This window comes from Salvelinus fontinalis, chromosome 11, assembly GCF_029448725.1.
Source record: "Salvelinus fontinalis isolate EN_2023a chromosome 11, ASM2944872v1, whole genome shotgun sequence".
Taxonomy (NCBI): Eukaryota; Metazoa; Chordata; class Actinopteri; order Salmoniformes; family Salmonidae; genus Salvelinus; species Salvelinus fontinalis.
The window spans coordinates 23,512,266-23,537,676 of NC_074675.1; the positions used below are offsets into that span (position 1 = coordinate 23,512,266).

General features: G+C 42.8%; 1 protein-coding gene across 1 annotated transcript in view; it reads right to left on the reverse strand.

Moving 5' to 3' along the window:
* Positions 1-25,411, reverse strand: part of LOC129865327 (ras-related and estrogen-regulated growth inhibitor-like) — a 73,975-nt gene that overhangs the window by 46,540 nt on the left and 2,024 nt on the right. The window contains exon 2 of the mRNA XM_055938014.1: positions 22,786-22,950. Within this exon, the coding sequence (XP_055793989.1) occupies positions 22,786-22,846 (61 nt within the window). The 5' untranslated portion in view covers positions 22,847-22,950. The remainder of the gene's footprint in view (positions 1-22,785; positions 22,951-25,411) is intronic.

Genomic DNA, 25,411 nt, shown 5'->3' on the forward strand with positions numbered 1-25,411 from the left:
TTAGGCTAGATGTTAACATTTTTTGAAACATTCTAAGGCTGCATGATGTGACTAAAGATGATTTGAAAAAAGTTGCATGAAAGGCATGAGCTCTGCATTGTTTCTTGTGCAGGTTGCACACACTTCATCAGTCTTTCATTCACAATTTGACAAGCAGACCCTTGATAATATTCTCACCGGGCCTCAAATTTCCTGGCAGCATCCCCCTTGTGTGGCCGTAATGCCCCCTAAATAATCCATGCCTTTTTCAGTCAAAGTGGCCGTTGTGCCCTTGGGCTGAATAAAAAATATATATAATTCACTTATCCCAGCTGTCAATCGCCGTGCTCCGAAGCACCTCTCACTCACATGGCTCTCTAAGATATATCTCAATTCTTATTGGCCAATGCCGCTCACATGATCGGGTCCTTCTCACAGGCATCTCAGCTCTGAAGTAGGCTACAAGTGAAGACAGACACAACTGCGCGCGTCCTTATCAAATTCCGAGGCACGTATTGAAGATGTTAAAAGAACTGTCCACATTTACTTTGTCAGCCAACAAGATGAGTAGGCCTAACAAACAGCAACAGTACTAGCCTATGTCAATCTACTATCCCCATAGTACAAAAGTTAACCTATTCCATTGGTCAGCTTGTGCTGTGCGAGAAATAAATATTCCAAAACATACTCTGGGACAGTTGTGGGATGCAAAAGACCCCAAATTAATACAACCACTCGCATCAACAACAAAAAATTCAAAGCAATGAGGCTGATGCAAAAGTGCCGAAAGTTTAGCTTAAAATGTTGATAAACTATTAGGCTATTTCTTCACACTATAAGCGCAGTAATGCGCACACGACAGGAGGCTAAAGTGTGAATGTTCCAAAATGCAATCAATTAGCGGGAAAACACCACTCTCAAAAGTGACCACAAATGCAACTATGCATGTAATGCTTTATTATAAAAGGTGCATTTTTATGGATAAAATTATCTTCCCCAAACTTGAAACTCACACACCGCCTATGTATGCCAGTTAGGCTCTACACCGGTTGTAAAGCAGATTAATGTGCTTAATTTTAAGAAGTTATGGATGGATCAGGGAATCACCCGCAGCAAGAGCAACATCATTGATATATACAGAGAAAAGAGTCGGCCTGAGAATTGAACCCTGTGGTACCCCCATAGACTGCCAGAGGACCGGACAACATGCCCTCCGATTTGACACACTGAACTCTGTCTGCAAAGTAGTTGGTGAACCAGGCAAGGCAGTCATTAGAAAAACCGAGGCTACTGAGTCTGCCGATAAGAATATGGTGATTGACAGAGTCGAAAGCCTTGGCCAGGTCGATGAAGACGGCTGCACAGTACTGTCTTTTATCGATGGCGGTTATGATATCGTTTAGTACCTTGAGCGTGGCTGAGGTGCACCCGTGACCGGCTCGGAAACCGGATTGCACAGCGGGGAAGGTACGGTGGGATTTGAGATGGTCAGTGATCTGTTTGTTGACTTGGCTTTCGAAGACCTTAGATAGGCAGGGCAGGATGGATATAGGTCTGTAACAGTTTGGGTCCAGGGTGTCTCCCCCTTTGAAGAGGGGGATGACCGCGGCAGCTTTCCAAACCTTGGGGATCTCAGATGATACGAAGGAGAGGTTGAACAGGCTGGTAATAAGGGGTGCGACAATGGCGGCGGACAGTTTCAGAAATAGGGGGTCCAGATTGTCAAGCCCAGCTGATTTGTATGGGTCCAGGTTTTGCAGCTCTTTCAGAACATCTGCTATGTGGATTTGGGTAAAGGAGAAGCTGGGGAGGCTTGGGCGAGTAGCAGCGGGGGGGCGGGGGGGGGAGCTGTTGGCAAAGGTTGGAGTCGCCAGGAGGAAGGCATGGCCAGCCGTTGAGAAATGCTTGTTGAAGTTTTCGATTATCACGGATTTATCGGTGGTGACCGTGTTACCTAGCCTCAGTGCAGTGGGCAGCTGGGAGGAGGTGCTCTTGTTCTCCATGGATTTTACAGTATCCCATAATTTTTTGGAGTTAGAGCTACAGGATGCAAATTTCTGCTTGAAAAAGCTGGCCTTTGCTTTCCTGACTGACTGAGTGTATTGGTTCCTGACTTCCCTGAACAGTTGCATATCGCGGGGACTCTTCGATGCTATTGCTGTTCGCCACAGGATGTTTTTATGCTGGTCGAGGGCAGTCAGGTCTGGAGTGAACCAAGGGCTATATGTGTTCTTAGTTCTGCATTTTTTGAACGGAGCATGCTTGTCTAATATGGTGAGGAAGTAACTTTTAAAGAATGACCAGGCATCCTCAACTGACGGGATGAGGTCAATATCCTTCCAGGGTACCCGGGCCAGGTCGATTAGAAAGGCCTGCTTGCAGAAGTGTTTTATGGAGCGTTTGACAGTGATGAGGGGTGGTCGTATCCCGTAGCGGATACAGGCAATGAGGCAGTGATCGCTGAGATCTTGATTGAAGACAGCAGAGGTGTATTTGGAGGGCAAGTTGGTCAGGATAATGTCTATTAGGGTGCCCATGTTTACGGATTTAGGGTTGTACCTGGTGGGTTCCTTGATGATTTGTGTGAGATTGAGGGCATCTAGCTTAGATTGTAGGACTGCCGGGGTGTTAAGCATATCCCAGTTTAGGTCACCTAACAGAACAAACTCTGAAGCTAGATGGGGGGCGATCAATTCACAGATGGTGTCCAGGGCACAGCTGGGAGCTGAGGGGGGTCGGTAGCAGGCGGCAACAGTGAGAGACTTATTTCTGGAGAGATTAATTTTTAAAATTAGAAGTTCGAATTGTTTGGGCATAGACCTGGAAAGTATGACAGAACTTTGCAGGCTATCTCTGCAGTAGATTGCAACTCCTCCCCCTTTGGCAGTTCTATCTTGACGGAAAGTGTTATAGTTGGGTATGGAAATCTCAGAATTTTGTGGCCTTCCTAAGCCAGGATTCAGACACGGCAAGGACATCAGGGTTGGCAGAGTGTGCTAAAGCGGTGAGTAAGACAAACTTAGGGAGGAGGCTTCTGATGTTGACATGCATGAGACCAAGGCTTTTTCGATCACAGAAGTCAACAAATGAGGGTGCCTGGGGACATGCAGGGCCTGGGTTTACCTCCACATCACCCGAGGAACAGAGGAGTAGTAGGATGAGGGTGCGGCTAAAGGCTTAGCGGCTAAAGGCTACCAAAAAAAGGCTACCAAAAAAAGGCTACCAAAAAAGGAATAAAAGGAGCAGATTTATGGGCGTGGTAGAATAGATTCTGGGCGTAATGTGCATACGGGTATGGTGGGGCACGGGTACAGCGGAGGCAAGCCCAGGCACTGGGTAATGATAGGAGAGGTTGTATCTCTGGACATGCTGGTCACAATGGGTGAGGTCACCGCATGTGTGGGAGGTGGGACAAAGGAGGTATCAGAGGTACGGGGAGTGGAACTACGGGCTCCATTGCAAACCAAAACAATGATAACTAGCCTGAACAACAGTATACAAGGCATATTGATATTTGAGAGAGACATACAGTAAGGCATAAAGTAATAGCAGGTCTTGATTGGGAGAGCTAGCTAAAACAACAGGTGAAATAACAGCAGCTAGCCAGCTAACACAGCAACAGCAGGTAAAATGGCGATGACTAGGCAGAGAGGGTCAGATTAACTATACACAGAGCCTGAGTTAAAACACAGAGCCGACAGATAAAACACAAATAAACAGAATGGAGTACCGTGAATGAATGGACAGTCCAGCAGGCATCAGCTATGTAGCCAAGTGATCATAGTGTCCAGGGGGCAGCCGTAGATGGAGCAGGGAAGCCGCCACTACGCTAGCACGCGGCGTTTAAAGTTAGTAGCCCGGGGGTGGTCTGCTCAGACGGAGGGGGTCTGCTCAGAAGGAGGCCGGTTGAGGGCACAGCGGATGGGGTATTCGTCGGCAGACCAGACGCGGCCGGGCGCCGTGTCGACAGAGAATCCAAGCCAGATGGCGTAAGAGGTATTGTAGAATTTTGTTTGCTAACTGGTGCTAGCTTCGTGGCAGTGGCGCTAGCTACAAGCTAGCTGTGAGGATCAGAAGTAGTGGCTCAGGAATTACGGCAGGAATCCGGCGTTGTTGTGGAGAGACAGTCCGATGCTGGTAAATTGGTGAGTAATATCCAGGCTAATAACAGGGCTGGTGTCTGTGCAGAAGGTAAAAGCTGCTAGCAGTGGCTAAAAATGACTAAATAGCTGATTAGCTGGTTAGCTACTGGGGGTTCTTGAATGTGTTCCAAAGTTAAAAAATAATAGCGATTCCGTATCACATTGGGTGAGGTAGGTTACCGGAAGGTATAATCGAATTAAAAATCGAAAAGAGATAGAAAAAAAATAATATTTATATATGAAAAATACAGACACAAGAGGACGAAACAAAGGAGGAGGACGAAAGAGGACGAAACAAAACACGCCTACACTGCTACGCCATCTTGGATTTTTGTGCATGTGTCTGCTCAAACCGTCAGAAACAGACTCCATGAGGGTGGTATGAGGGCCCGACGTCCACAGGTGGGGGTTGTGCTTACAGCCCAACACCGTGCAGGACGTTTGGCATTTGCCAGAGAACACCAAGATTGGCAAATTCGCCACTGGCGCCCTGTGCTCTTCACAGATGAAAGCAGGTTCACACTGAGCACATGAGCACATGTGACAGACGTGACAGAGTCTGGAGAGGCCGTGGAGAACGTTCTGCTGCCTGCAACATACTTCAGCATGACCGTTTTGGCGGTGGGTCAGTCATGGTGTGGGGTGGCATTTCTTTGTGGGGCCGCACAGCCCTCCATGTGCTCGCCAGAGGTAGCCTGACTGCCATTAGGTACCGAGATGAGATCCTCAGACCGCTTGTGTGACCATATGCTGACACATGCACATTTGTGGCCTGCTGGAGGTCATTTTGCAGGGCTCTGGCAGTGCTCCTCCTTGCACAAAGGCGGAGGTAGCGGTCCTGCTGCTGGGTTGTTGCCCTCCTACGGCCTCCTCCACGTCTCCTGATGTACTGGCCTGTCTCCTGGTAGCGCCTCCATGCTCTGGACACTACGCTGACAGACACAGCAAACCTTGCCACAGCTCGCATTGATGTGCCATCCTGAGCCACTTGTGTGGGTTGTAGACTCCGTCTCATGCTACCACTAGAGTGAAAGCACCGCCAGCATTCAAAAGTGACCAAAACATCAGCCAGGAAGCATAGGAACTGAGAAGTGGTCTGTGGTCACCACCTGCAGAACCACTCCTTTATTGGGGGTGTCTTGCTAATTGCCTATAATTTCCACCTTTTGTCTATTCCATTTGCACAACAGCATGTGAAATTTATTGTCAATCAGTGTTGCTTCCTAAGTGGACAGTTTGATTTCACAGAAGTGTGATTGACTTGGAGTTACATTGTGTTGTTTAAGTGTTCCCTTTATTTTTTTGAGCAGTGTCCTTGCAGTCAACCCCTAGTGTTATGTAACTGCCTACGTCAACAACTTCTACTCATGAGACCAAGCCCATGCATAGTTCTACAAACTTGCAGGAGAAAACAATAGTCCAGTGTTTTCTAAGGGCTCAGCAGTAATTTTCCATTTACGTGTGGCTTAGTGGTATTTCTGACTAGTCTCTTATCTATTTACTTCCCTGCAGGGGTCTGTGTCTATGTATCTCTTTTAGCCTTGAGGGGCTCTCACACAGACACCCTGTTTTGACTTACAATAACTCACATCTCTCAGACCGTTTCTATAAGAGGCAGAGACTAGAAAAGAACTGTGGAACAATATTAAACCTTATAATGCATATATTGGTAATCTGTGGTCCAGGACCCTATAAATGTAGTGGGGGAGGGTCTTATAGCCCTTCCCCTTTTATTAATACTACATAAGCATAATAAATTATTATAATACATCAATCATTTTTGTGCAGCCCCTATCATGACCCCAAGGTAAGCCCCATCAATACAAAGCTTATCAACATATTGGCCTATGGGCTAGGCTACATGAAGTGTGACTATGATTTGAAAAAGTAGCACAAAAAAAGGCATGCACTTTTTCTTGCCTTACTGCACACGCTGGCAAGAAATTCACAAGTGATAGGCTGATGTCACCCATCAGACTATTCTTAATTTAATCTTGTCTTTACATATACTAAATAATATGTGTTAAATGAGTTTTGATTTAGAATGGACCATTATCATGAACCTGTTTCAGAACAGGGGCAGGAGAAAATAATACATGTCATAGATGAAATTTGCTTAATATTAGGAAAGTTGAGAAATAGAAAGCTGACGGGATCCTCTTTTTAACAGAGCACATCAAAACTCTGTTTTCTCACGCAATTACATTACTATACAGCCTATAGAAAGGTTGTGGAACATGAGCTCATGGGAGCAGCAGCATCAGAGTTTGGAGAAGCCTAGTTACCGTGACCAAACGGTCATGTGGAATTTGACTGCGTTCATGACTCGTAACAGCCAGTGTGGCGGTAAGATGGTCACCGTAACAGCCCTAGCAATAGGGTGAATCGTAACTTCCACTGAAGTGAAACTTTCACTTCGATTCCCCATTTGACATCAATGTATGACTGAGAGAAATCCGACTTAAGCAGAAGATTTACCCTTCAAGTACATCACAAATGACTTGAGATAGATCAGTGCATAACCATTCCCTTTAATCCTGTTCCGAAACAATTCTTCACTAACTGAATTCAAATGACTGTCAATCGATGAGGATGTCTGTGTCCTTTAATAGTTAAATACAGGCCTTGAGAAACACTAAACATGCACATATTAGCTGCCTCAATTTTAATCAGGATTGCTATCTGTTAATTGGCATTGGTTGTTCAGGGAGGATTATGAATGAAGTTGAAACAAATGCCATTACTTTCAAAACTAGCTGTCTCGGGAAGCTACTCGTGTAATAATCATTTTGAAAAGTTAGTCTTCTTCTGTTTGGTGATTTTTGCCTTCCCTGATGACAGCAATTTGCTTGTTCTCAGTCAACTGAGCAGAGCTGGCATGCTTCTATCAGAGTAGCTGGCTATAGACCATATGGCCATTCTATCCAGTATACTCTCCAAAGAACTTTGGGTTTTAATGCGTGTGCATGTACTTGTATTAGAAGGGCATGTCATAAAAACATTAAAGACCTGTGGGGGGGTCCTGTTCCCAGAATGTCATTAAAAGAAAACTGACTACAACAAAATAACACACACTCAGTGCTCAGCAACAGACTGACTGTGTGGTTTATAACATAACCACCTGAAATGTAGCGGAGGTTCATCTTCGGGGAAGCAACACCTGTCAGTTTCTTTGCTTTCCAAAAGGCCCAACTCCTCATCCTTGCCCTTTCGGCGTGAAATACTGTTTACACATCTCTTTAACAAGGCACTTGCATTAAGCTGATTCATGGTCTTCTTGAGGCGTTGGGTTGGAAACCATAAACAGCAGTATTTCTGGGCTGAGAGGAGAAGAGGAGAGCAGCGGGCAGGAGACTTTATTATTGTTATCTTTTCTTCTCCGTCAGGCAGGGATGGAGGGAGAGAGGCAGGATGTTCGGGGATCTAGCAGACTGGCCCTTCTATGGGGCCACATTTCGCACTTAATAAACCTCGTTTCCACTTTATTTGGACTCCCAAATAAAAACACCACGCTGCCAGAGCCACGCTGACATCTCACATCACACAAGAGTGTGTGTGTGTGTGTGTGTGTGTGTGTTAGTTTGTGTGCGTGCCAGTGTGTGTGTGTGTTTGACAAATAGCATCTCCAGCATCTCTCCAGTGAGTCAATAAACCAAAGCCTGAGAAGTGCTGGAACAGACTATCCACACAGTCTGTCAATATACTCTGTTGCTTTTTTTAGACCTGGGTCTATGTGTGTCTAAGGAGATCAAGACATCTCTCCAACCAATCAAAAGCAAGTCTCACAAACACATCGTTCTCAAGTCAAGAAATGTCCCTTGCCATTCCCTGAACAAACCAATCAGGGGTAGACAATACTCTGCTTCTTTATTAAACCCGGGTCTCTGTGTGTAAGATTTTTTTTAACCAACCAATCCAACCAAGTCTCACAAACATGTACACACACTGTCCTCCTCAAGCCAAGAAACTTCCCTTTCCCTGAACCAACCAATCTTCTGATTATGATGGTAAATGTTTTCTGCTGGCCCACAACCCGGTGATTGTGCATGTGTAACGTTAGCATGCAGTCACACTCCCGTTCCCTTTCAGAAATAGAGCCCATTAATATCATCCTGTCTCCGGGAGACCAAGAAGAAAAGGGAGGGGATGCTGACGGTCTGAAAATCTATTGGAGACACAGGCAGAAGATGTACGGTGTACTCCAATGTAAGGAGATTCCTTTTTAGGAAGGGGGAGACGGGTTTGCACTGAAGCCAGAATGTTTTTGTGCCAACTCCTACTGCAATAACTCTAATAAACTACCTTTTATGTATATGAAGAAAAGAGAAATAGACCTATGTCTTCACATGCTATTGTCCTGCATCCATATAGTCTGTGGGATGTGCGTAACTGTGTATGTTATCCTGACTATCGTCATCATAAACAGCCATATTTGTGAGCCCTGAAAGAGGTCTGAGTAATCTGATGTTATGCACCCCATCGAGAATCTGTTAGGAACAACTTATTGAAGAGACTCACATGTGACTCATAAGACTAAGCAATGAATGAACCTATTAAAATGTTTATCTGACTTCATAAAAATGATTTAGCAATATGCAAGAGACTATAGTTAAGTTACAGTACTAGGCAATCAAGAAATACTTAAATTGAATTCTAAATACAAGTGTACTTAATTACTTTGTGAAATGAATGGATTCACATACAAGGCATAAAACTTAAGTTACAAGGCACCGCTGACATTAACAAGAGCATTATTCTGGGCATATAGATCCTAAGGTTAACTTACAAGACAAAGCATGAACAAAGAGATGCATAGGAGATGAGAATTGATCATACAACCTTCCTCCATGGAATGGATACAGGATAAGAGAGAGAGAACAAAAGGCATTTAATTCAATTTATAACATCTGAAGGTGGAACCGAGTGGCGCGGCGGTCTAAGGCACTGCATCTCAGTGCTTGAGGCGTCACTAGACAGTACAGGTTCGAATCCAGGCTGTATCACAACCGGACGTGATTGGGAGTCCCATAGGGCGGCGCACAATTGGCCCAGCGTCATCCGTCATTGTAAATAAGAATTTGTTCCTAACCAACTTGCCTAGTTAAATAAAAGGTTCAATTATAAAATATGTAATAAAAAAAACAACCAATGAAACGATACGAAGTTTACAGTAACCTGACTACCAGGCTCAATCTCCAAATGGTGTCACAGCATTTAAAGGCTTGTGTGGGGGATAAGACCAATGTAAATAACTCAGAATTCCTGAGAGGATAATAAAATCCCTTTGCATAGAGTCATTTAAAGTTCACCCTGTACAGATACAAGTAACCACAGAGATCATACATACATATATAGAAAGCTTCAGAGTCCTCTTTAGGGGAAAAGTTTCCAATAGAATAATACATGTATGGTATCCATCACACATTCAATAGTCAGTCCTCTGTCTACTGTAAAGGAGAGATACATTTTGGCCCCTCAGAGGGGGAATGGCTTACTTGTCCTTGGGCATAAATTAGGGCAGAGGCTACAAGTGTGTCCGTGCATGCCTGTGTCAGCGTAGGTTGTCAGAAGAGTAATGGGCTACTGCACTTTCTACTCAAACCCTAAAATCCTTAATGCAAGTGTCAATTTGCAAATAAGCTCCGGGTCTTAGCTTCCGGGAACCACTGCAGTGGTTCTGTCAGGTTAACCAGGCTACCGATAAATTCTCAGAAAGCAAATCACACCCACCTTCTCTCTGACTCAAACTCTCTCCTCATCCACTGATAACCCCGGTCTTGCTGAATGTAAGTAAGCCTACATGGTTGAAAAACAACATGCACAGTATATCTTCCTCTACTCGCTTGAAGAGTTGGGTTCATAGCGGGGTATAATTGACATCGGAATCTGCAGAATTGTTCAGAAAATTAGAAAAAGCACTTAGCCAAGTGCCAATGTTTCATCATACTCATTTCACGCGGTGGTAACTTTCTCTTGTAATTGACGTTGGAGGCTGCTGTCACCAATTTTCAGCTGCCATTTTCTCTCTTTAGTCAAAGACATCAGTCTCAGAATTGCAACGGCTGAACTTCTGAGAACCATATAAGTCAGACCTCTTCTTTCAAGTTATTTAATTTTTTATTATTAACCCTCTTCGGAGGACAAATATCTTTTAGTTTTATTGCTACATATACATACAGTTGAAGTCGGAAGTTTACATACACCTTAGCCAAATACATTTTAACTCAGTTTTTCACAATTCCTGACATTTAATCCCAGTAACCATTTCCTGTCTTAGGTCAGTTAGGATCACCACTTTATTTTAAGAATGTGAAATGTCAGAATAATAGTAGAGAGACTTATTTATTTCAGCTTTTATTTCTTTCATCACATTCCCAGTGGGTCAGAAGTTTACATACACTCAATTAGTATTTGGTAGCGTTGCCTTTAAATTGTTTAACATGGGTCAAACGTTTTGGGTAGCCTTCCACAAGCTTCCCACAATAAGTTGGGTGAATTTTGGCCCATTCCTCATGACAGAGCTGGTGTAACTGAGTCAGGTTTATAGGCCTCCTCGCTCGCACACGCTTTTTCAGTTCTGTCCACACATTTTCTATAGGATTGGAGGACAGAGCTTTGTGATGGCCACTCCAATACCTTGACTTTGTTAACCTTAAGCCATTTTGCCACAACTTTGGAAGTATGCTTGGGGTCATTGTCCATTTGGAAGACCCATTTGCAACCAAGCTTTAACTTCCTGACTGATGTCTTGAGATGTTGCTTCAATATATCCACATCATTTTCCTCCCTCATGATGCCATCTATTTTGTGAAGTGCACCAGTCCCTCCTGCAGCGAAGCACCCAATAACATGATGCTGCCACCCCCGTGCTTCACGGTTGGGATGGTGTTCTTCGGCTTGCAAGCCTCCCCCATTTTCCTCAAAACATAACAATGGTCATTATGGCCAAACAGTTATATTTTTGTTTCATCAGACCAGAGGACATTTCTCCAAAAAGTACGACCTTTGTCCCCATGTGCAGTTGCAAATCATAGTCTGGCTTTATGGCAGTTTTGGAGCAGTGGCTTCTTCCTTTGAGAGGCCTTTCAGGTTATGTCGATATAGGACTCGTTTTACCGTGGATATAGATACTTTTGTACCTGTTTCCTCCAGCATCTTCACAAGGTCCTTTGCTGTTGTTCTGGGATTTATTTGCACTTTTCACACCAACGTACATTCATCTCTAGGAGACAGAATGCGTCACCTTCCTGAGCAGTATGACGGCTGCGTGGTCCCATGGTGTTTATACTTGCGTACTATCATTTGTACAGATGAACGTGGTACGTTCAGGCGTTTGGAAATTGCTCCCAAGGATGAACCAGACTTGTGAATGTCTACTATTTTTTTCCTGAGGTCTTGGCTGATTTCTTTTGATTTTCCCATGATGCCAAGCAAAGAGGCACTGAGTTTGAAGGTAGGCCTTGAAATACATCCACAGGTACACCTCCAATTGACTCAAATGATGTCAGTTAGCCTCTCAGAAGCTTCTAAAGTCATGACATCATTTTCTGGAATTTTCCAAGCTGTTTAAAGGCACAGTCAACTTAGTGTATGTAAACTTCTGACCCACTAGAATTGTGATACAGTGAATTATAAGTTAAATAATCTGTCTGTAAACAATTGTTTGAAAAATTACTTGTTTCATGCACAAAGTAGATGCCCTAACCGACTTGCCAAAACTATAGTTTGTTATTAACAAGAAAATTGTGGAGTGGTTGAAAAAGGAGTTAATGACTCCAACATAAGTGCATGTAAACTTCCGACTTCAACTGTACATTTTACATACATGGTACTTTTATATAAAGCAGTCACATAACAATAATACTTTACCAACATAAGCTCTTTAATCCCAACCCTCAGACCATCCCACCTATCACCATAGACCACCCTGCTTTGGTCTCCATGTGCCATATATTTTACAATTGTGCTATGATGTTTTATATACTTTTGTTCCTTTCTAAATCGTATAGTATCCACAGATTGTGAGCTAAAGATGAAAACCTTTCCTACGAGTATTATTATATTAATTATTGACTGACTATGGCTTTCCAAATTGCCCAACACTGCTATTTGTAAGGTTAATTTCAAGTGCATGCTATGATTCTTTTTACCATTCCTGAACCTGTGACCAGAAACAAGCTACATACTGTAGGGGCAATACCAGAATAAATGACCTATTGATTCGGTCTCTTCGCAGCAAAATCTGCAGAGCTGAGATTGTTGTATGCCTCATACATACATACATACATACATACATACATACATACATACATATAGCATTCTGTTGGTGGCAAGAATTATATATAATACTTTCAATTGAAAAACTCTAAAGTGTTGAATCAAGTGTAGTTTTTGTACCAGTTCATAAACCAAATGCCATGGAATTGGTACATCTAAAATCTCTTCCCATTTATTTAGCAACCTGTATGGCGCAGCTGTCAACATTTTTGTTCTATCTTTTCTGGAGGATAAAACTGAAATTGTAACCAGCTTTGTATGGCTTGTTTAAGAAAGGAGAGATAATTTAAACAAAATTTAATTTTCAATTAGTCGGAAATGAGAAGTTGTAACCTGTATAAAAAGGCAAAAAGGCAATTTTTGAACAAAGGAAGAGCCTTTCTTTAATAATCTACTGGAGAACCATTTTGGGTTTAAGTATAACTTATGTATGTATGAGTGAAGCTTTTAGTGAGAGCTTTAATATTTAATCATTTTAGCCCCCAAACTCATATTCATTATGTAAATAGCCCGTTTAATTTTGGCTTAGCATTCCAAATAAAATGATTTTTTTTATTTTGCTCATGATTTAAAAATATAGTCATCTGGAGTAGGCAGTGCCAAACTGTGATAGGACCAAAGACTTAATGTCATTTTTCCATAAATAGACAAGTATTTACCTCTCCATGGTTGCAGAATCTTATCTATTTTTGCTAACTTTCTATTGAAATTAATTGTGGTAAGTTTATTTATATTTTTTGAGATCTGAATACCAAGTATGTCTACTTCACCATTCACCCATTTTATTGGTAAACTACGAGGTAGTGTAAACACTATTTTAAACGATCCAATACGTAATATGGTACACTTGTCATAATTAGGCTTTAATCCAGATAGGCTAGAAAAGTGATCAAGATCTTCAATGAGAATGTGCAGGGGTCCAGATTGTGGACTTAAGAAAAAAACTAGAGTCATCGACATACATTGACACTTTTGTTTTTATCCCCAGGATTTCTAACCCCTTGATGTTCTTGTAGGATATAGTTTTAATAGCTTGCATTTCAATGGCCATAATAAATAGATGGAGACAACAGACAGCCTTGTTTACCTCCTCTTAAAAGCACAATACTTTGAGAAGTAACCATTATTTACATCTAGGGTTGCTGTACATAACTTTAACCCATTGTATAAGAGATTCAACAAAATTAAAGTAATCCAGGCATTTAAATAGAAATTCTAGTCGTATTTTATCAAACACCTTTTCAAAATCTGCTATGAAGACCAGGCCTGGTATCTTCGATGTTTCATAATGTTCAATTGTTTCAAGTAATTGTCGTATATTATCTCCAATATATCGTCCATGTAAAAAACCTGGATCAGGATGAACATTATCTGGTAAAACCTTTTTTATTCTATGTGCTATGCATTTCGCCAGGATTTTCACATCATAACATTGAAGTGTTAGTGGCATCCAGTTGTTTAAATGGACTGGATCTTTATACTTACCACCTGGGTCCTGTTTTAGTAGTAATGAAAATCAGAACTTCTTGTTGAGTACCTGAAAGTCTACCATTTGTATAAGAGTAAAACATGCTAATAATGGATCTTTGAGTACATCAAGAAAAGGTCTGATATACCTCTACTGGTATACCGTCAAGTGCTGGTGTTTTATTGCCTCAAAAAGTTCCTCTTCTGCAAGTTGGCCTTCACACAGGTCTTTTTGTAAATTTTAAATGTTTTGCTTCCTCTCAAAATATAATTTGGTAAACTCTGTAAATTATTTTTGGTAGAATTTCTGTTGAAGATTCAAGAACAATTTTGTGCATTTTTCACAATTTTCCATATTTTTGTAATACATTACACTTGACCGTACCTCCATTTTCTTTCAAGTGTAGGTGAGTCAGGGAAATTGTTTTACAAACTGGTGCCTGATACACCCCAAAGCAATCCTTTTCCTCAGACTTTTATCAGTACAGTCTGTGCTGGAGAGTAGTACTTCTCTCTCATTTATTAGGAGTAATGTGTTGAAAGTCATGTGGTTTTGAATATCTGTTTCTGTGAAAGTCATACAACATGATCAGAAGTAAATATCTTATGTCTAATTCAATGGCAACAAGAATGTCATAGGACAAGGCAACTCAACTACTATTTGAGCAGTTCCACTGACACAAATTTCCTAGGTGGCAAAGGGCCGGATGGATATCATTCTTTATTGGCACTGTGGTACAGCGTCATAACAAACAGTCATCTATGACTTAGGAAACATGTTTTATAAAATAAATCAAATGCGCCGAATACAACAGGTGTAGACCTTAGTGAAATTCTTACTTACAAGCCCTTAACCAACAATGCATTTAAGAAAATAAAACAAACAAATAATTAAAGAGCAGCAGTAAAATAACAATAGCGAGGCTATATACAGGTACCGGTACAGAGTCAATGTGCGGGGGCACAGGTTAGTCAAGGTAATATATACGTGGGTAGAGTTATTAAAGTGACTTATGCATAGAAAATAACAGAGAGTAGCAGCAGCGTAAAAGAGAGGGGGGGGGGGGGATGCATATAGTCTAGGTAGCCAGTTGATTAGATGTTCAGGAGTCTTATGGCTTGGGGGTAGAATCTGTTTAGAAGCCTCTTGGACCTTGACTTGGCGCTCCGGTACCGCTTGCCGTGCAGTAGCAAAGAGTGTCTGACTAGGGTGGCTAGAGTCTTTAACAAATTTTAGGGCCTTCCTTTGACACCGCCTCGTATAAAGGTCCTGGATGGCAGGAAGCTTGGCCCCAGTGATGTACGCCCAGTACATCAATGACTGCATGATCACACAGTCTTCCGGAACAGCTGATGCTCTCATGCATGTTTCAGTTTTACTTGCCTCGAAGCGAGCATAGAAGTAATTTAGCTTGTCTGGTTGGCTCGTGTCACTGGGCAGCTCTCGGCTGTGCTTCCCTTTGTAATCTGTAATAGTTTGCAAGCCCTACCACATCAGATGAGTGTCGGAGCCGGTGTAGTACGATTCGATCTTAGTCCTGTATTGAAGCTTTGCCTGTTTGATGGTTCGTTGGAGGGCATAGCGGGATTTCTTATAAGCTTCCGGGGTATTTCTACATTTTTTATGGGAAAAAAATGTCACCTTTATTTAACCAGGTAGGCTAGTTGAGAACAAGTTCTCATTTACAACTGCGATCTGGCCAAGATAAAGCAAAGCAGTGCAACACAAACAACAGAGTTACACATGGAATAAACAAACATACAGTCAATAATACAATAGAAAAAGTATATATACAGTGTGTGCAAATGAGGTAGGATAATGGCGGCAAGGAAATAAATAGGCCATAGTGGCGAAATAATTACAATATAGCAATTAAACACTGGATTGATAGATGTGCAGAAAATGAGTGTACAAGTAGAGATACTGGGGTGCAAAGGAGCAAAATAAATAAAATAGATAACAGTATTGGGATAAGGTAGTTGGATGGGCTAATTACAGATGGGCTATGTACACACAAATCTAAGTAAAGGGATAGAAGAATATGTACGGATGAGCAAGGACCGAGCGGCATAGGCAAGATGCAATAGATGGTATAAAATACAGTATATACATATGGGATGAGTAATGCAAGATATAAACATCATTATTAAAGTGACATTAATAAAGTGACTAGTGATTAATTTGTTAGGAGTGGCCAATGATTTCAAGTCTGTATGTAGGCAGCAGACTGTGTTAGTGATGGCTGTTTAACAGTCCGATGGCCTTGAGATTGAAAAACAGCTTCTGTCGCTCGGTCCCAGCTTTGATGCACCTGTACTGACCTCGCCTTCTGGACGGTAGCGGGGTGAAAAATACTTACATTAAATAAAGTGCATGTTTTCTGGAGAACAAAGGAGAGTTGAACAAAAATAATCTGAATGCTCAGAAAGTCACTGTGGGCAATATTCATGTATGAGCCACTCTGGGCTCTCTCAAAAAAAAATTGAACAAGCTGTTGCGCAGCAACTCACTGCCTTCCTGAAGACAACCAATGTATACCAAATGCTTCAGTCTGGTTTTAGACCCCATCATAGCACTGAGACTGCACTTGTGAAGGTGGTAAATTACCTTTTAATGGCGTCAGACCGAGGCTCTGCATCTGTCCTCGTGCTCCTAGACCTTAGTGCTGCTTTTGATACCATCGATCACCACATTCTTTTGGAATGTCTACACAGACAAGTTCTGGCCTGGTTTAGATCTTATCTGTCAGAAAGATATCAGTTTGTCTCTGAATGGTTTGTCCTCTGACAAATCAACTGTACATTTCGGTGTTCCTCAAGGTTCTGTTTTAGGACCACTATTGTTTTCACTATATATTTTACCTCTTGGGGATGTCATTCGAAAATATAAATGTTAACTTTCACTGCTATGCGGATGACACACAGCTGTACATTTCAATGAAACATGGTGAAGACCCAAAATTTCCCTCGCTAGAAGCCTGTGTTTCAGACATAAAGAAGTGGATGTTGGCAAACTTTCTACTTTTAAACTCGGACAAAACAGAGATGCTTGTTCTAGGTCCCAAGAAACAGAGATCTTCTGTTGAATCTGACAATTAATCTTGATGGTTGTACAGTCGTCTCAAATAAAACTGAAGGACCTCGGCGTTACTCTGGACCCTGATCTCTCTTTTGACGAACATATCAAGACTGTTTCAAAGACAGCTTTTTTCCATCTACGTAACATTGCAAAAATCAGAAACTTTCTGTCCAAAAATGATGCAGAAAAATGTATCCATGCTTTTGTTACTTCTAGGTTAGACTACTGCAATGCTCTACTTTCCGGCTAAAGCACTAAATAAACCTCAGTTAGTGCTAAATACGGCTGCTAGAATCCTGACTAGAACCCAAAAATTTGATCATATTACTTCAGTGCTAGCCTCCCTACACTGGCTTCCTGTTAAGGCAAGGGCTGATTTCAAGGTGTTACTGCTAACCTACAAAGCATTACATGGGCTTGCTCCTACCTATCTTTCCGACTTGGCCCTGCCGTACATACCTACACGTACGCTACGGTCACAAGACGCAGGCCTCCTAATTGTCCCTAGAATTTCTAAGCAAACAGCTGGAGGCAGGGCTTTCTCCTATAGAGCTCCATTTTTATGGAATGGTCTGCCTACCCATGTGAGAGACACAGACTCTGTCTCAACCTTTAAGTCTTTATTGATGACTCATCTCTTCAGTAGGTCATATGATTGAGCGTAGTGTGGCCCAGGAGTGTGAAGGTGAACGGAAAGACAATGGAGCACCGAACCGCTCTTGCTGTCTCTGCCTGGCCGGTTCCCCTCTCTCCACTGGGATTCTCTGCCTCAAACCCTATTACAGGGGCTGAGTCACTGGCTTACTGGTGCTCTTCCATGCCGTCCCTAGGAGGGGTGTGTCACTTGAGTGGGTTGAGTCACTGACGTGATCTTCCTGTCTGTGTTGGCGCCCCCCCCCCCCTTGGGTTGTGCCGTGGCGGAGATCTTTGTGGGCTATACTCGGCCGTGTCTCAGGATGGTAAGTTGGTGGTTGAAGATATCCCTCTAGTGGTGATATCCCTCTGGGGGCTGTGCTTTGGCGAAGTGGGTGGGGTTATATCCTGCCCGTTTGGCCCTGTCCGGGGGTATCATCGGATGGGGCAACAGTGTCTCCTGACCCCTCCTGTATCAGCCTCCAGTGTTTATGCTGCTGTAGTTTATGTGTTGTGGTGCTACGGTCAGTCTGTTATATCTGGAGTACTTCTCCTGTCTTATCCGGTGCCCTGTGTGGATTTAAACACTCACTCACTCTCACCCTGACCTGTTCACCGGACGTGCTGTTTTCAACTCTCTAGTGTCATGACTTTGGGTACAGCGAGCACAATCTCCCTCTGTCTCCTACAACCAGGCTGCTGTGGTCAGAGAGGTCAAAAATTCCTGGAGGAGATTATCTCCTCATGGCCACAGTATAGAGAGAGTGAGTTCTCATAGGGAGAACAAAGGAATTTCTTCCACCTCACAGAACTTGAGGTCTGAACAGTTATGTTCTGGAGAAGGTATAAAAGATCGGTGAAGAATCCAGCTACGAACTGGTCCATTTGGTACAATTTTATGAAACTCATGGGAGACAATACGGCCACATTACCATAATGCTGTTTATACAATAGCCTCTGATGAGGCTTACATCTAATTGTTGTATAAGATGAATGAGTGAGGATGATACTGTTTGTGAAATTGTGTAATGTGATTTTGGACTGTTTAATGAAGGAAACTCCAATTCCCTTTGGAGTTTAACTAAATCAGAGGACCGCCCATGAGCACAGTTATGGTCTTGCGTCCTGGGACAGGCCCTTTTCTGCTCTTCCGAATAAAACCCCCACCCGGGTTTTCTATCACCAGATCGAGCTTACCTCAATTTCGAGGGGGCTAAGGGTTGAGACAAGACCAGCTTACCTCGATAACGAGAGGGACAAGGTTTGAAAGGAGACCATAAACCTAAGGTTTGAGTAGATGGCTGAATCTTTTAACCATACCACGTGGTTAAACTCTTAGACTATCGATACCGACAGAATAAGAACAAGCCTTTGATATTAATTACTAGTCTGCAGCTAAGAATTCGGTATCATTGAACGCGAAGACCGACAACCGCCGAAACATCTATTCTATAACGACATGGATGAATGTCACTCTGACCTATTCATTCTAACTACGACAGAGGGCGGACACTCTCTCCAACGAGAAACAAACTTTTCAACAGAGATCGACGACACACTGAGCGTAAATATATGTTGATTGCAATTATTCCCAAATGAGTGAGTGTTCATGTGCAAAGGATTAGCATTTCAATTGTTATCATTATCAACTTTGTAGTGTCTCATCTCAGTTGACCCCCACTTCCCTTTTTGTCCACCAAGCCGCGATACCGGTTTATCCCACTAGGGAAACTCAGTTATCATTTCCTTGCAACTATCTACTGTTTGTTCATGCATTTCTGTGAATTACTTAGTTAGTAAATAAATGCTTTTAAGACAATTGATGTATGGATGACTCAGTGAAGACTGGGTTCGTGCAGATAACCAACAATTTACGACGTTTGGAATGAGACTAACGTGAGGTAAATAATAATTTATTAATCAGAAGACTAAGTGATCAGATCTTAAAATATCTGAAAGTGATATTAGGAAAATTATAACTTTGTAATCTGAATATTTTCCTTGGTGCCCCGACGTCCTAGTTAATTACAGTTACATGTTTTAATCAGTTTAAATCGCGTGATAATAATTAGAGAATTTTTGATAAAGATTCATCTTCAGTTTAATGATGCCAAAGACACGACACTAGAGACAGCAGGAGCGGTAGAGATACTCTTAATGATCGGCTATGAAAAGCCAACTGACATTTACTCCTGAGGTGCTGACTTGTTGCACCCTCGACAACTACTGTGATTATTGTTATTTGACCATGCTGGTCATTTATGAACATTTGAACATCTTGGCCATGTTCTGTTATAATCTCCACCCGGCATAGCCAGAAGAGGACTGGCCACCCCTCATTGCCTGGTTCCTCTCTATGTTTCTTCCTAGCTTCTGGCCTTTCTAGAGAGTTTTTCCTAGCCACCGTGCTTCTACACCTGCATTGCTTGCTGTTTGGGGTTTTAGGCTGGGTTTCTGTACAGCACTGTGAGATATCAGCTGATGTAAGAAGGGCTATATAAATACATTTGATATGATTTGGGCCTTGCCCTTGTATCAACGAGAGAAATTGCACTGTCTGTCTCCTGCCAATGCTTTGAACTTTGGCACAAATGATGTGAGAGCAACTCTGAGACACTGGTACAGATGTTCACTGGTGAGCCCGGTGTGGTATTTTTTTTAAAAGAAAGGTCATTGTGGAGAAGACTGATTTACAGCTGTATGTGGAGCCAAACATGGTTAGGATATGTAGTACCAGTTTTTTGAGAACAAGGACATCAACCGCAGGCACCGTCTTTCCCCAGAAAGTGACAGGGTCACAATCACAAGCATGCTCCTTCAAAGCCACATTTCCTTGCAGCTCAATCAACTCCATGTGGGGTTCTGGATGAGCAGCAGTAGCCCTCTTCCAACAGTGAAGTCATCAAAGCAAGCCTTGAAGTTATCCATTAGCTTCTGGATGAAATCAACATGGTTGTGGAACATCTTAGTCTCCCTGCATTTGCACCAGAAGATTGAGGAAGTGGACAAGTTCTCCCTGGAGATCATTCTGGAAAAGCTCAAATTTCCTCTGGAAAGCCCGGACAGCTTTTATCATATCACACACTGTTGTCCCGTCCCTGCAGATTAAAATGTTTAAGGTGTGATGCATTTTTGACAGACATTACAACTGGTCGGCAGTCACTGTCACCATCTTCTCCTCATCTTCCAAAAACTCAGACAACTGAGTTGCCTTGTCACTCTTTTTCTCTAATAAGAAAGCTTTGATTTCCTCCCGAATGGCACAAAAGCATTCCAAAACCCTGCCTTTGCTGAGCAATATGATATTGTTGTGCAACAGTAAATAATAAAAATGGCATTGGTCTCTGTCAGAAATCCTCGTAGCAGGCGGTGTTATAGGGATGATGTTGCTCTCAAAAAGCTGATCAGTTTCATCATCGTTTTCATGACCTTAGAATACTCTTTTCCCAGACTGGCACACAGGACAGATTGATGGGTGATGCAATGGTAAGATGTCAGGTTTAGGGTGGTCCTCTTTCAAACGTGCAACCAGCCCCCCTCTCTTTTCCTATCAAGGTTGGAGCTCCATCTGTTGTGATGAGACCACGGACTTCAGATCTATCCCCCTTTTTGTCGGCATCCCTCTGACGGTCTCATGGGTATCCTCTCCCCGCGCGTGTGCTTCTAGATTTTTTAAGACCAACAGCTCCTCACAGAATTCCCTCTTTGCTTCAGTATACAAGCTGACAAACACCAGAAGCTGGGCATTATCAATGTTATCTGTTGATTCATCCACAGCTAATGAAATGTATGGTGCATTCTGAATGGCCTGATCAAGTTGTGAAGTCAAATCTTCAGCTAATATTTCAGTTCTCATTGCTGTGGAATCTGACAGCGGGATCTGATCTTTTCCCTAAGCTAATTTTTTTGTTACCTTCAAGCAAGGTGTAAGCAACTTCACACATGCATTATTTTACCATCTCAGCATCAGAAAATGTTTTTTTGTGTGTTTTCCCAAAACCCAGGTTATCCTCAGTGAATACTCCATTGCATGTTGTTGGGCTGTCAGGGAATTGACATGGACTTTGGTGGACCTCTCATATTGGGATTTGAGTTGGTTGATCTTGTTGGTTCTCACCTCCGTGTTTAGGAGATACATCGGATCGATATTACTATCGTGTCATAACATTGGCACTTTTCACAAGGGCTACGGACTCACTGCATATTAGGCACATTGGTTTTGTGCTGGTTGTGGGAAGAATTACGTTTGGTTTTTTAAAGCTTTCTAAAAAATAATTTACTTTTATAGAACTAAATGATGTTTAAAAACAGATGTTGTTCGGCCCGTATTGACCCTTAACTGGGTCTGTAACCGGATCATGGTCTGCCAATTGAGTTTGGCTGTCATAGGAGGATGATGTGTGTGAAGTCTTGCAATATACAGGGCTGGGCTGTAAAACATACTTCCCTTTTATAGAAGCGGTATTCCTTATTCCACATGACCTATTAGTGGCTAATAATACACGTTCATTGCAAAACAACCTGCTGTACAGTACTTACAGTTCTATATGGGTTTTCATGGAATCATTTGGCATCTTTCCGCAGTTTCCAAAACAGTCCCTTATTTGACCTTCACATACATCAGTGTTACATAATGGCCTTCTTAAACACGGATAACATTCAAATAAATATCTTCCAACACCATCGAGAGCAATCCGTCTTCATTTGTGCCGTGCAAGAGACATACGCTCTTCATTATCTTGTATAGCTACTGCAGATATCATAATAAACAGCATACTAAATATGGTGACCCGTTTGACATGTGCATTAGGCTATACAGGAGAGTTTTGCCAGGTTGTGTTCAACTGACTCAGAATGTGTTGAATTGGCTTGGGTAAAGTAAGGCACTTCAGACCAGAACAACAATCAGCGGTTGATTTAGTAGATTGTGTATTGTATCATCGTCACTGAAACATGGGAACTAAAACAAATACTGTTCTTCTAACAAAAATAAGTCCACAAGCCATACATCTCACTGACTCACTCCAATAGATGAACAAATAGAAAGACACAAACATGGAAAGACAGACAGCCGGAAGACAGACCGAGAGTAAACAGTCTGAAAATCATGTCGACAGTCCAACAGATAGGCATTGGGCACATACACATACTGTACAGCGGATAGACAGGCAGGGAGGCAAGCAGACAGACAGATAGTGGTCCTCCTACCTGATTTACCCACTCCTGCTCTACCGAAAACGGCCAGCTTCATCTCGGGACTCTTCGCCATGGCAGCAGGTAGCGACCGAAACCAGAACGGACCAATCACAGAGCCGATAGATCACACAGCGGGTTCCGGGATCAGCCACCCATCCTCAGTTCCAGACACAGGAGCTGGGATGTCCGGGAAAGCAAACCATCAAATACGGGACTAAGGCTTTAATATGAAACAGCTTGTCACAAATGAACTTAGATGTATTTCCTGCTGGGATCTGAAGCTATGTGAAATGACAGGCAAGAAGCCTTTGATATACAATTTCCAAGGCAGTGAGTCGTAAAAATGGAAAAAGGCACGCGATTCGAGGTTGTCTGGTTTATGTGGGATGAGGTCTCTGGATCTGAGAAAAATATGTTGTGTCTAAATGCATTAAAGAAATATATAATAGGTGTAAGTGTTGTGTTCTCTATAGTTTCCTTTGTATTGAGAACCCAGGTGTAATTTATTTTGAGGCTGTCAAATGGCTGTCAATGGTGTGCCAATTAAAATTCCCTCAATGCGCTGGAAGCCATTTTGGCTCAAGGGAACAGGTGGTTGCAGGTATTTCTGGTTATCCTCATTCTGATATTCTCCTATTATATGAACGAGCTCCATATCACTAGGGAGGGTGAGGCAGAGTGAATCTCTCCGAGAAGCTGTGGATGTGTCAGGATGCTGTGACTCCTGTTTATCAATGGCTTAGCCCTGACACACACAGACACACACACATGCTCACACCTACTGAAGTGATGGATGAGGCCCATCTGCAGAAGCGTTACCGCGGGCAACAGCATCACCACTGATATGAGTCACATACGTTTTTTTTGTTGCGTGGAAGGCTGTTAGCAGCTGCATTAGTATCTGAGCTGGTGTGGGAGAGAGAGGGGGAGCATATGTGGGAGGGCAGTCTTCTGAATTATTCATTCAGAAATAAAGCAAATGATTCCGTGCTCTAAAGAGCAGTCAATTCTGCACTAATCTGTTTAGCCAGAAACCAGCCGAGCTGTGTTGCTGCTGGCGCTGAAGATAACTGACAGAAATAAACTCTAAACATCACGCATAGTGCATTGCTTCACCTTTTTATGAGGAATGACGGGAAATGAATGCACATTTTCTCTTCAACTAGAGAAATAAACACTGTTTAATTATCACATAGTGCAAATGTATGTCTAAGTCCTGGGCTGGCAGCCCCAATGATGTTCTAGCACTATGTTTCCCCCCCCCCCCCCTCATTTAGAAAATGGGTGCTGCTCAGTACACCATATATATACGGAGTGAAATGGTCTGCGTTGCAAATGGCACCCTATTCCATACATAGAAAACCACTTTTGACTAGAGTGTATGGGCCCTGTACACTATATATGGAATGCAGTGCCATTTGAGACACAGCCATTGTTTATTTGACACCAGGTTGGCTGAGATCAAGAAGTGCGGTGAATCACCTCCCATTAGCCAATCGCAATCTCTCAGATCCTGGCACTGGTGCCATCGACAGCCATCCCTCAATACCACTCACTCCTTCACTGACTTGTTGTGTACAGTCACACAGCACTCTCCTAGCCTTCCCTCTCAAATTGAGCCCTTATATGGTATGATTGTGCACCATCTGTGCCCTGTCCTAGCCTCCCAAAGGTGCTCGAGTGGCAAACGAGTGCCTCAGTCAACATCGCTGAGGTCATCCTCTCCATCCCTCCCCTCCCATCATCTATCCCTCCATTTCCCCATCCAGACCCAATAAACAGAGAGCCAGGAGACCTCTGTCTGTGGCCACACCACCACTCTGGGTTTTATACAGCTCTATGCTGATGCACTAGGGGCTGCAGTGCCAAGCCCTGTCTCTCTCTCTCCAGAGCTGTGTGAGAAATGAGCATCATCTATCTCACAACTTTCTCTCTCCTGCCAAGGGAAGCTGAAGGTTCTAGACTGGAACATCCCGGTCTATCCGTCTGGCTCCAACGACTGTCTCGGTTTGGGGACACACGTATTGCAACGTAACAGCAACATTTAAACAACATTCCCCATCTGTGAGGTTAGCATCTTCTGAGCACCCACCCACCTTTGTCAAATAGACCCAAGGTGAGGAGAAGGGGAGGAGGAATCCATCACTTCACTCCCTCGCGTTGCTAACGTCAGTGTCATTTCCCTGGCACTTGGCCATTTATTGGCTCAACTTCATGTACCACAGGTTCCCCCACGGCCCACACTATCCTATCTGTAATCCAATGACGTCTCCTAAAGGGGAGGCCAGATTAATAGCCTCAATAAGGCCTGTGATGGATTGCGTTAAGTGGCTGCTAAGTGGTCAGGGGGGAAACGAGGCCGGGGGAGACTTGGTGACAAATTGAACACATCTGGAGTTTAAAAAGAATAACGAATCCTGCCGCAAAGAGCCTTGGGCAATAGTGAGATCTGAGCATACTGTATGGTGGTGTGTGTGAGAGAACAATGAGGAGAAGAGAGATGGGAGTGGAGGGAAGATATGGGCGATAGGTGCATTGCCTCTCTGTAGAATTGTGTTCTACACTACTTTAAGATCCATTGCTTAAGAAAATACCATCAAAGCCTGTTAAAAGCGAGGGTGAGAAATTAAACGTGCTG